Source organism: Rattus norvegicus, chromosome 7 (assembly GCF_036323735.1).
Source record: "Rattus norvegicus strain BN/NHsdMcwi chromosome 7, GRCr8, whole genome shotgun sequence".
Classification (NCBI taxonomy): domain Eukaryota; kingdom Metazoa; phylum Chordata; class Mammalia; order Rodentia; family Muridae; genus Rattus; species Rattus norvegicus.
In genome coordinates this window covers 68,472,423-68,485,258 of record NC_086025.1, presented here as the reverse complement: position 1 = coordinate 68,485,258, position 12,836 = coordinate 68,472,423, and the positions used below count along the sequence as shown (strand labels likewise).

General features: G+C 37.5%; 1 protein-coding gene across 16 annotated transcripts in view; it reads right to left on the bottom strand.

Moving 5' to 3' along the window:
* Positions 1-12,836, bottom strand: part of Vps13b (vacuolar protein sorting 13 homolog B) — a 576,579-nt gene that overhangs the window by 528,316 nt on the left and 35,427 nt on the right. For 14 of the 16 annotated variants that reach the window (XR_010052974.1, XM_039079215.2, XM_039079218.2 and 11 more), the window contains 3 exons: positions 9,427-9,547; positions 4,166-4,333; positions 3,375-3,556 (listed from right to left, as the gene is read on the bottom strand). Coding sequence is in view for 14 of the 16 variants with exons in the window: in XM_039079215.2 (XP_038935143.1) it covers positions 3,375-3,556; positions 4,166-4,333; positions 9,427-9,547 (471 nt within the window). In the remaining 2 variants the exon portion in view is untranslated. Of the gene's footprint in view, positions 1-31; positions 1,116-3,374; positions 3,557-4,165; positions 4,334-9,426; positions 9,548-12,836 lie in introns of those variants that run through there. The other 2 variants (XM_063263566.1, XM_039079220.2) reach the window with 2 other exon arrangements.

The following is a 12,836-nucleotide window of genomic DNA, read 5'->3' as shown; positions in this document are numbered from 1 at the left end:
ACATAAAATTAAAAAAAAATAAGATTATTACCAAATAGGGACATAGCAATCAAAGTTCTCCTTCCTAAGAAAGAGACAACTATGGAAGACCAACACAGCTGAACTGTAATAGTTTCCTGCTGATACAAAGATATGGAGAAAAATTAGGCCAAGTCTTTTGAAAAGTTTATTGTGAATAACTAAAATCAAGTCTAAAATAAAGTCTCTTAGAAGGTTTATTGTGAATAACTGGCCTTTGAGTATCTATGAAACATGAAAAAGAAGTCATAAAAATCATTACTGGAAATCAAGGCATCACAATAACAGTACTCTCCAGGGGAGAATAATCTATGTTGGGGGATGGGGGAGACAGAAAACTGACAAATACAATCATGGGTTCCTTAAAATCAAACAATGACTAAGCCGTGAATTGCTAAGAAAATGAGTGGGAAGGGCAAATACATAAAGCTACTGCTAAATTTATAAGAAAGAAGAAGTAGGCTGGCTATCTGGAGAGCGTACTGGTTGGGTGAACTGGGTCTTGCTATGCAACCGAGCCTGGCCTTGAACTTGTAACCCTCCCTTCCACATTAGTATCCAGAGAGCCTGGGTAACAGGTATGAACGCACCACACACCTGGCCTAGCCTTTTCTTCAGTTATGTTTGTCACATTAGTTTAGACTATCCTTGGTTCCCTGCTTCTTATAGCCCCCACAGCTAATAACCACATCATGGTGGCCACCTACAGCATTATACTTTGTTACGTACAACCTTGAAGCAGGTGCATTCAGTAGAAATTGTTCTTAGCAGCACAAGCAATAAGAAAGAAAAATCTATCATTAACACATATCAAGAGTCATCTAAAAATCAATCTGTAAAGATTTGCTCACCAGCTAAATAGACAAAGAACCTGAATGGCTACATCAACAGTCAAATGCCCAGTGATTTCCCTCATAATCCTAGTAAATAAATGCCTGTTAAACTGTCATTCCTTGCCTAACAAACTGGAAAGATGTTTAAATCTTTAAGGCTAACAAGAGCATAATATGATATTTCCCTTAATAATAATAGGTATATATCCTGGTACATATCCTGACTAAACCTCTCTTTTCAATACAGATTCATAAGTCTAAAAAAATTTAAACACATTAGTAAGATATTTGCAACTACAAAATTATAGAAACATTTTCTAAGGAATTGATCATACATGACTAAAAATGTATATAGAAACTTCATTCTTTAAAAAAGTTATAGATGAGATCAGGCACATTCGCGTGGAAGAATCAATGGGGGGAACCTTAGCTGTGACTCGCTACACTGAGGATATGGAACCTGAGACACTGCCTCCTGTAGTCAGTGAGGAACCTCAGCGGAGCAATAGAGACACCAACCCATCCACAAAACTTTCAATGCCAAATCTGTCCTGTTTACAAACAATGCAAACACAGCGCGGGGGTGGGGATAAGAGACACTGAGGGAATGGCCAACCAATAACAGGTCCAACTTGAGACCCATCCCATAGACAAGCACCAATCACTATTAATGATATTCTGTTATGCTTGCAGAAAGGAGCATGTTGTCCTATGAGAGGCTTCACCCAGCAGCTGACTCAGACAGATACAAACGCCCACAGCTGAACAGTGGTTGGAGCATGGAGAGTCTTACAAAAGAACAGGAGGAAGGATTTCAGGTCCCAAAGCAGATAGCATCTACAAAGGAAGACCAAGAATCAACTAACCTGGACCCTTGAAGATCTCAAAGTCTGAACCACCAACCAAAGAACATACACAACTGGACCCAGGCCTCCCCATAAATACATAGATGTATAGCTTGACTTTCATGTGGGTCCTGAACAACTAGAATGAGGCTAGCCCCAAGGCTGTTGAGATATGTTCTACTAACTAGGCTGCTATGGGATTCCTGAGTGTGCAAATGAGTGGATCTCTGCATCTGTATCTGTTTCTTCTGCCTTTTCTTGCCTTTTCTTCTGTTTGTCCTAATCCAAAATGTTAGTTTTTGTTTTATCTTATTTCATTTTTTTATCATATCATTATCTCTTAGAAGCCTGTTTTCTAATAAGAGACAGAAAAGGCATGGAAGGGGGTGGATCTGGATGGGAGGGGAACTAAGAAGAAACTAAGAGTAGAAAGAGGGGAAACCATAATCAGAATATATTAAATGAGGGGAAAAAACTATTTCCAATAAAAGGGAAAAATAATAGTAATTCCTATTTAATGATGAGAGAAAGATTTATGGATGTGTTCTCAGAAATATATTTCATAATATTCTAACAGCAAAGTGTAGTGTCCTGTTTGAAGTTGGAACAGCCCTAAACCAGCAATCAGGCATCCAGCATTGTTCAGTGCCACCATTAACTTACACAATATCAACCTAATTACTTATCTGGACCCTGGTTTCCACATCCAGAAAATTAAAAGGTTCCTTAAGGTCTTTTCAAGCTGAAAATTCCAAGGTTCTTGGGAATCAAGTTTTCAAAGACTCAAAAAAAATGTTTTTATATTTTTTACAAGTATGCTTTATTAAAATATAGTATAAAATCTAATGTTTATGCAGGCATGTTCATAAAAAGTGATAATGTTCAGAAAATTAGTGGGTAATAAAACAAGATTTATGCTTATATACAATGTATATAGTGTCACATACATTGAAATGACATAGTACTTTGGAAAATAACAAATATGTACATGAATCAAAAGACATATCCTGGAAAAACTCCAGAAGGCTAAAATTTTATTTAGATATTGAAACAATGAGTCAAAAGGTAGTTCTTGCCCTGCAATGGTAGCTCATGGTCAGCACACAGAAACCTAGGACAATAAAACCGTCACTAACTTTGGGGCCAGTCTGATACAGTGAACTGCAGGATGGCCTGGGCTACAGAGTTAGAGCAGTTTCAATAGCAGCAGCAGAAGTTTTGAGGCAGCAGACTAAAGTATGGGTTAGGTTATCAGATCATACCCTATAAAACAGCGTAAGAACATGACTAGACGTCATATTACGTCAGGCAAATTATAAGGACCAAAACACAGACAGCTGCTACACTGAAGTTCCTGAGTAGTACTGGGTCTCGGGCCTTGTGCTGCTTTTTACTCCTCATTACTTAAATAAAGACTAGTAACAGATAACAAGACTAAAAAGGAAATTTATCGTTACAAAAAAGGTTGCCTCCAAAATATCTCTACCAGAACACATCATACAAAAAGGTGAAAAATCTAAAAACCAATACATTTAACTTTTTATAAAAACAAATAGCACATATATTAATGAAGTTCATTTTCCCTCTGATTATTTTCATTATAATTACCATGCATTATAATTACCAAGCACAAAAACCAATAAACAAAATAAAGTTATCTAGAAACAGAGATACTCACTTTAATAACAGATGGCATCTTGGAATTTAGGTTATCATATGTAAAATGCAGGCGAGTTCTGAAAGAACATTTGTATAATAAAGGATCCTGGTAAAATTCGATTTTACCACTAGCATTTCGTTTATCAAGACAAACTGTACAGTCAGAAAAATTGATAGCCTTCCTCAGTACCAGATCAGTTGCTTAAGAAAAAAACAAAAAAGAGAAAATCACTGTGAGCCAAAGGAAAATTAGAATGCATTTCTGAATGTACCAAACATATACAATGCTATTACTTATTAAAGCCTCTCCTTCAAACGAAAGCAGTGCAATGTCTGCCTGCATGGAGGGCACAGCAGGATCACAGTAAATGGCAGTTATTAATTTGTGCTAGCACTATATAGCTCTCAAGCAGAAGAAAGAGGCGAGTCATGGCTAAGAGCTCAAGACGATCAACTTCCAAATGTTCTTACAAAGGTATGTGAAGCAACGCCCTCACTTTGCTTCATTAAAAAGCAAATATGTTTTTAGTCCTACAACTCCTTTCACTGTAAAACATTTTGTATCATGGTTGAAACAACTGGAGATGTAAAAGGGAAGAAAATTTTTAAACTGTTTAATGGTTTCTTAAACTGCTATTAACCTCCTATAGTTATATATGTATTTTTGTATACATGTACTTTTCCCGCATTAGATGCCTGATGCTTATAGTACAGCTACCAAAAACGCCCCAAGAAAGACTAAGAAGTAAATGGTATTTTATCATTTATGGAAAAGTATACACTAACACTATTTTCTTCACATTTACTCACCAGAAATATCCATGAATGCACGATCCCATAATTCACCCACGGTATAGCATTCAGCAGAAGTGATGTTGACAGAAAGAACAATGTCATCCTCAACATATTTTAGTATGAGATTATTTATAACAATGTTCACATTATTTACAACTCGTCTAATCAGACTCTGCACATATCCTACAAAGTAAAGAGAGCTCAATTAGCTACAAGTCTACCAATAAGAACTCTTGAAATACTACTAAGCAATGTACATGAAAAATGACTATTATTTTAGAATATTCTGTAAAGAAAAAACTAAGGTTCCTAAATTTGGCAAGCAGACAGACAAACATGTACTTTCATTAAAAGATGCTATAAAGAAACATGAACCAATATATTAAACCAGAGACCATATTTAGTAATGCTAACACTGGATTCTACACAATGATCAGTGTTTTCTATACTATACTTTGTCTGGATTCTACCTGCTTAGTGTACAGTTGTTATGGCGCTCCATGTCTATATTCCCAGCTACTCTAGAGCTGAGCTAGGAGGAAGAAGAGTTCCAGACTTGCCAGGGCATCATAACAAGAAATGATCTCAAGAACTAATTGACAATTAACTGAAGTGCACAATGTCACTACATGCTGACTGTGCCATGCATCCAAAGGAAAGCTTCTTTTTGAAATAACTCCCACCACTGTAGTCCTCCTTCATAATAAAAATATCTAAGTTACATATCAGAACAGGAAGGCAGGAGAAATGCAGCCAACTGATGGATTTGACTGCACTCGCTAACACAGAATCCTGACACACAGTAGAGGAGAAACATGAGTGCAGTGAGAAAACAGAGACTGAAAGAAAAGAGTAAGGAACAAAGGGCTGTTCAAACAGGGTGGTGTAGGCTGATCTCCATGAGTTCAAAACTAATCTGTTCTACATGACAAGGTCTAGGCCAATCAGTGCTATATGGCAAGACACTGCCTGAAAAAAAAAAAACAAAAAAAAAACAAAAAACAAAAAACAAAAAACAAAAAACTACAGGACTGGAGAGCTGCTTCAGTGAGCAAAGTGTCTGCCACTCTGAGTCCCAGGAAGAGAGTCTGATACTGTGGCACACATCTGTAACCCAGAGATGGGGAGACATAAACACATGGATCCCTAGACCTCCACAGGCAGCCAGTCTGGCTGAACTGATGCAGACCAGTCTCAGGAGTAGACCCTGTCTCAAAGGATAAAGTGGAGAGCAAGAGAAAACAATGCTAACAATGCTAACCTCTGGCCATTATGCATACACATGCATGTACTGCATACATGCATGCACATACCTGTGTTGCACAGCAGTGAGGGAAAGAAATAAAGAATGCAGGGATAGGGATAGCAAGATGACTCAGAAGGTAAAGGAACTTGCTTCAAAAGCCTAGTGACCTGAACTTGACCCCGTGACCTACATGGTGGCAAAAAAAAAAAAAAGGCAATTCTTTAAGGAGTCTTCCACACATGACCTAAGATACCAGTGTAACACACACGCATACACAAAAGAAGTAAATGTAATGAAAATGTTGTTTTAAGTTTTTTTACAAAGTGACAAAACAAAAATAAGATGGAAAAATATTAACCTCAATTATTTATAAAATATATAAGATAGCAGTTGTTGACCTAAAAATTCAAAGACTTGTAATAATTAAAATAAACAGCAATGCACCAAAACTTTGCTAGAACAAAGAATCATACACAATAATTTTGTCACCCATGCTGTAAACCTTAAAATTACTCATACATTTTATTTCTATAAATTAGCAAACATTTCTTTAAGGAAATAAAGACATGTATGCAAGGATTTAGCTACCAACATGTTGTAAATTGCTGTCTGTTCTTCTGCTCCCTCAAGAAGGGTGCCCATACCCAGGTGAGGTCACATGAAATCTTAATCAGCAGATGAGGCTAGAGCCTGTGGCCGGCAGTGGAAGGAAAGACGGAGCTGAAAGTTCTAGAGAGTAAAGGGGGGGGGGGGGGGTGTTAGACGATGGAGCTGACCCATGTGGTCTGGACAGGCCGCACGTAGCTAAGAATTTCCTAGACAGGAAACAGAGTAAGGTGGGCACATTTCTCCCATCTAGATGTGCAGCCTGTGTCTGTATCAGCTGAGTTTTATGTTCTTTGTGTGGGCATTTGGGGTTAGAGATGTTCTGTTATAATTCTTGTTGGTTATTACAAGTTTCTGGTATTATCATTTTATGGGGTTAAGGAGATCAAAGTGAGTGACAGCTGTCTCTGCAGGCTGGCCTCAGAAACCGGGACGTGTGAGTGGCATGACAGCAGCTCACCGTGGGAACAAGAAGGGCAAAACTACCTACACCTGTATGTCAAACTGTTTTACAAAACAGAAAATGAAAACATACTAAAGAAAAACAGATTAAACTATAGAAAAACTACTCAAATGGCTGTACTAATTTTTAAAATATAAAATAAACTAATATCCTGGAATCAAGTTATTAGTAGGCCAAGAAAAATTTCCAGGTAACAAACAAAACAAGGTGTGTGTGTGTGTGTGTGTGTGTGTGTGTGTGTGTGTGTGTGTACAGTAAAATGCAGTTCCAACTGTATGTAAGATCTTTCCTATCGAGTATAGCCATAAAACCTAGAAAAAGTACACAGAGGGAATGGCTACTTTAGCACTCTGAAGCAAGGGTAGAATAAGAATAAAAGCAGAGCTTAGAAAAGATAAAACCAAAAAAAAAAAAAAAAAAGTAACTGAAAACTAAAACCTATCAATGATTACATTCGTCTAATCATTTGCATGGTGGTCAGAGGATGGTATGAACAATATTATAGGCTGAACAAAATTTGTCAAGACTCAAGGTTTATTGGCACACAGCCACATTCATTACTTTTATTAATCATTTATGGCTTGTTTCACAATATTATCAGAAGCCTGGCAAAAACATATGGCTACACATATTTAAGTGGCCCTTCACAGAATGTGGTTGCTTACTATTATGCTATTGAAGATCAAAGATTTTAAATTATAGTTTCTGGCCCAATGAATATATAGTTTGAGCTTAACCAAACCTTAAATATTTGAGTAAAGTATGTGTGTGCACTACATTTATAGAGCAAAACATAAATTTATCTCTGAGCTTCCTAACATACAATTTAAAAGAGAAAATATTTCATATAGAAATATGTAAGTTAATTAATAGACTCTGACTGTAAACAAAACAATACGCTTCAAATCCATTAGATTCTGACCTTCATCCAGTCAGAAATACATCATCAATCACACCACAAGCACATGCATGCAGGCACGTTTCCTAAGATCTTACTTTTACTTAGCTTGAAGTTTTTCTATCTTAAGGTATTTATTTTAAAAAACAAATGCTTACTGTTACCCACTGAATGGCATTAACAATGTACTAAGTGGTCAAGACACATAATCTGAAAGACTGTTCTAGATACAGCTCCTGCTTTTTGCCTTTTAGAAAGCTATTTATCCAACAAGACAGAAAAACAAGTGCCTGTCTACTGACAGCACCACTACTTTTCTTAAACTCATTTCTGGAGAAGCTGGCAAGATGATTCCACTGTTAAGAACACTAGTTATTCTTCCAGTAGAGCCCAGCTCAAACCTTTTAACTCCAGCCCTTGGGCTCTCTTCTGACCTCTGCAGGCAGCAGGAACACAAGCAGTACACAGACAATTGTGTAGGCAAAACACCCATACGCATAAAAAATTTAAATGTAATTATATTTGAATGCATACAAATATCCCAACTTCAAAACTATAACCAAAGAGACACACTTTGCCGTAGGAAAGCTACAAATAGGAGTTTGCCTCTATCATGAAAGAAATCAAGGCAGAATAATAGGTCATCCTTTAAACAAATGGTCTCTGTTTATCCAATCTGATTCTCAAATTTTCCTTTTTCTCTCTTTAACAAAAAATTATCTGATCTGCTTCCCAGCATTTGGCCAAGAAATCCAGTTGCTTAACAACTTCCTAACTTTGCATGCAGGGTAAAAAGCACATGTTAACTCAAGCCACCCAGGTAGAACACAGCTCTGTTTTATCACACTAAAAATAGGCCAACTGTCATAATTCTAGCGGTGTAAATCCTAATGCTGGTTCTAAAGAGTTGTTAAATGTCTAGAATCCCAGTTCACAACAAGTCAGCTTTAGAAAGGTTCTATCTGGAGTTAGTAACATTCTGAGGTCTTTCTAAGAAAAACAAACTACTGAACGAACCTCAGTTAACCTAAAGCTGACAGAAAGGAAGAAAGATACAAAAGAGGACACAAGAGAGACAAGAACAAAAGACAAGTTTTATATATGATGGGTGATGCTGGAAATTTTAAGGAGACACATGGTCAAATGTGAAGAAATATTTACATATTTAATAAATTAGAATAAACTACAGTTTAATTTTTTTTCAAGGAGCTAGAGAAACTTCTGGAAATATACTAAGCAAATCTGAAAACATTTAAAACTATCTTGTGGCACTTTCTTCAGTTCAAAGGAACTAAATGCCAGATGGATTGCCACCTCTGCTAGACAGTTATATAAGTCGTCGCACTAAGTTGCCTAGAGCATCTGCTAAGGATGCTAATCTCCAGGGCAACAGTAACTCTGACCACATGAGTGTGCCGGGAGTGTCAGGTTAGACTATGCTAAGTCTAACCTCTGACACTGCCTGAATTAAACTAGCAGAGAACCTACAAACGTAAGCACAACAGCACGGGCACCAACCTCCACTACAGTGCACAAAACCAGTGACCAATACAAATTTTAAAACCAAAGGAGAAATGACTAACAGGTAACTGGGAAGGCAGCAACGCATTTGACTATAATGCTAACATAAAATAACCTTTTTCTTCATGAAATGTTTGCCAAGAAAGTGTTTGTTTGCAATTCACTACCATCTCAGGTAAATGAAGACATCAGGAAGTTTAAAAGGTGGCAGCTAAGGTTTCTTTCAGCTACAGCTACAGTATTCTATAGTTTCCCTGGGGACTTTTAAACCATCCAGTTACTCAATGGCCCAGTGTCTTCTCTCAGCTCTCAGCACAAAGCAGAGCAGAGAAACTGAGTCTCTGCTGAAGAGGCTCAGCCTAACGTGCTACAAAGAACGGACCAGGATATGACTGGAAGGCATCTGTGAGGGCTCTGGACCTGACATGTTCTGAAGCACATGTGCATATGACCTAAGCATTCTATAACAAATGACACTGAAAATATATATTCCACAGCACTTCCACATGGTCAGTAATAACAATGTACAAACTACAAGTTACCTGGTGGTAAGTCAGGGTCTGTAGGAGCGGCCTGCTGAATCCTTCGGAGTTTCGTGGATGATTTTGTGTTCTCAGCAGTACTACGGTTGGTGGAATTAGAACCACAGCTTTCATGGTCATCCTATTTTTTATTTTAAAGGAAAAAGAAACACTGATTACATTCAAGGACTAGGACATTTTGGTCAGTGTATGAATTTATGATTACTAAAAGTGAGACACTAATATTTTAGCTCTGACATCTATGTAACCAATTTTCAAATTTTGCATTTGCAAACAGCACTTAACAATAACTAACTTCAGGTCTGGGGAGCTGCTCAGCAGTTAACAGCACTTGATAAACAACATGAGGACTGCAGATCCCAGCCCACACCTAACAGGCCACACATGGTGCTGCACACACCTGGACCCCTAGCACAGAGCGAAGAGACGGAAAGATCAATAGTGCTTCATGACAGCCAACCTAGCCAAAAGCTCCAAGTTCCAGATTCAGCAAGAAACCAAAGGAATAGGGTAGACTGAGGTAGAGAATATAATGTACAACACGCACGTACACGTACACACACACACACACACACACACACACACACACACAATCTTAAAGCTTCTTTCTTTAGCTGGTACCAAAACAAATTACCTGACAATAGCCAAAGAATTCTTATATGGCTTTACAAAACTACATGACCATAAATAAAAATTAATGGAAATTAATTCATTTTTAATGATTTCTATAACCAAACACAAAATAAATGGAATTAATGTCCAGCTCTCTGGCTTATATGTTAAAATTCTAATTATTTAAAATCAAGTAGCCATCTTATTTATCTTTAATTATTATTAATGTCACAATTCTTACAATTTTTACATCTGACTTAACAATGCTTACTAAGTTGTTATTTGTATTAGATATAAAGTTTACACTGGTTTGATACGGATATTGTTGAAACTTAAGTTGCATATTTTTATTTATTTCCTTATTTATAAAATGTAAATAAGTATTAATCTTGTCTTATATCAATGCTTATATAATTGTCATATGTCTTAATTAGTGAACTTATTTCCTAAGGTAATTAGTTATAATGCCTATCCTGAAGGATTCCAAAAATCTATCAAAAACAAATATAACTAGTTCCATGCAGTATTTTTTCTTTATATTTTTTAAGTAACAGAAAGAAGAGAGTCATTCCATTTGAGAAAACATGGTAAGTTAGACCTTAAAACTCACTACACATACATACATACTAGTTAAATGTAAAAGGAAGCAGGTATAAGAAAAGGAAAATAGATAAATAAGGTGAGTATCGTCAACTCACTATTCTTTTAACCTACAATGCACAAACATGCCATGAGAAAAGTACCCACACAAAGGTTAAATGATAATACCCTGCCTGCCACTTCACTACTCAATAATTACTGTGACATTTATAATCATAATTAGGGGAAAGTTACTTTTTATTTCATTCACACAAAAAGAATTAAAACAAAAAAAAAACAATTACTAAATTGGCTGGTCTAAATGTACTGGAGCAAATAAAAAGTATGAAAAGAACATTCAAAAAGAAAAATTTAAGGGCTGGAAAGATGACTTAGCCATTAACAGCATTGGGCTGTTAGGTTAGAACCCCTGCTCATCCCCTCTGTCCTCCTTCCTCCTACCCAGCCCACACAGAAAAAACTCTGGGCTAACACATCATCATCACTCCTCATCTCCACTCCTCATCTTGGGCAACCCACCCAAGAGTACCCCCATGTATAGTCACAATCCCAGCTCCTAGCTGGCACACCAGCACTCCTCACCTAATCACTATAAAATCCCTGTATAACTTCCCTGGCCTTCACTGTGTGGCCTTCAGTGTCTCACTGATCAAGGACCCACCAGAAAGCTGTGATAAACCTGTCTCTATCTACTTTTAATCTGGTCTAATCTGGCCAATATCTTCATCACCAAGGGAGAGAAAATGCCTATTAGGCTGCTTTTTTGAGGACCTGAGTTTGATTCCCAACACCCATATGTCTGCTCACAACTGTATGTAATTCTAGGTGCAGGGGATCCAACACCCTCTTTCGACCTCTAGGGTACCAGCATGCATGTGGTGCACAGATATATATGCAGGAAAAACATCTATACACATAAAATTAAAATAAGTAAATCTCAAAAAGTATATAAAACAAAATTTCAGGGCTGGATATAAGGCTCCATGGGTAAAAACTTGCCACATATGTGTGAAGAAAAGAGTTGTATTCCCAGCATCTACTAAAAAGCCAGACATGGTACTCCACCTATTCCCAGGATTCGAGAAGCAGACAGCATCACCAGGGCAAGGTGGCTGTTGAGACTAGCAAAGTCAGCAAGCTCCAGGTTTAGCAAGAGACCATGCCGCAGTAAATATACACTAGAGCAGCAAAGGAACACACTTGGCATTAACATCTGGACTCCACATGAGCGCACACACACACACACACACACACACACACATATACCACAGCACCCACCCTCACACAATACAAATATGCGTAACACACACATACATTCAATAAAACTAGAGAAAATCCTTATTCAATAAAAGAAAAATACACCCCAAAAAAAGGTGAGTATTTTACAACACAGGTAACTTCAGCTACTAGTGACACATTAGGGAAAATATTGTCTGAAACTTCGTATACACAAAAGCCAAAATATTAGACATCATAAACAAAGGCAATCTGCAAAAACTTTTTTCAATTTTAAGAAAATGCATAATTCCACAGTGTTTCATTCCGCAAAACAACTTTATAATTCAATCTTTAAAATGGCATCTTCTGGGGTTGGGGATTTAGCTCAGTGGTAGAGCGCTTGCCTAGGAAGCGCAAGGCCCTGGGTTCGGTCCCCAGCTCCGGAAAAAACAAAACAAAACAAAACAAAAAAAAAAAAAAAAAAAAAAAACATCATTCATACACCTAAAATGGCATCTTCTGTTAGCTGGGGTTATTCTTCAGACCTCAAATACTTGAAGACTACGACTGTGACCAAACATAGCTATAACTACCCTTAGTTCAAAAACTGAACTGAAAATGTCCAGTCAGATACTTCTGCACAATATTAACATAAAAGCACATTATTACCAGCAGCAAACCACTGAACTGAGAATAGGACCCCCGTTGAAGGAATCAGAGAAAGAACTGGAAGAGCTTGAAGGGGCTCGAGACCCCATATGTACAACAATGCCAAGCAACCAGAGCTTCCAGGGACTAAGCCACTACCTAAAGACTATACATGGACTGACCCTGGACTCTGACCTCATAGGTAGCAATGAATATCCTAGTAAGAGCACCAGTGGAAGGGGAAGCCCTGGGTCCTGCTAAGACTGAACCCCCAGTGAACTAGACTATGGGGGGAGGGCGGCAATGGGGGGAGGATGGGGAGGGGAACACCC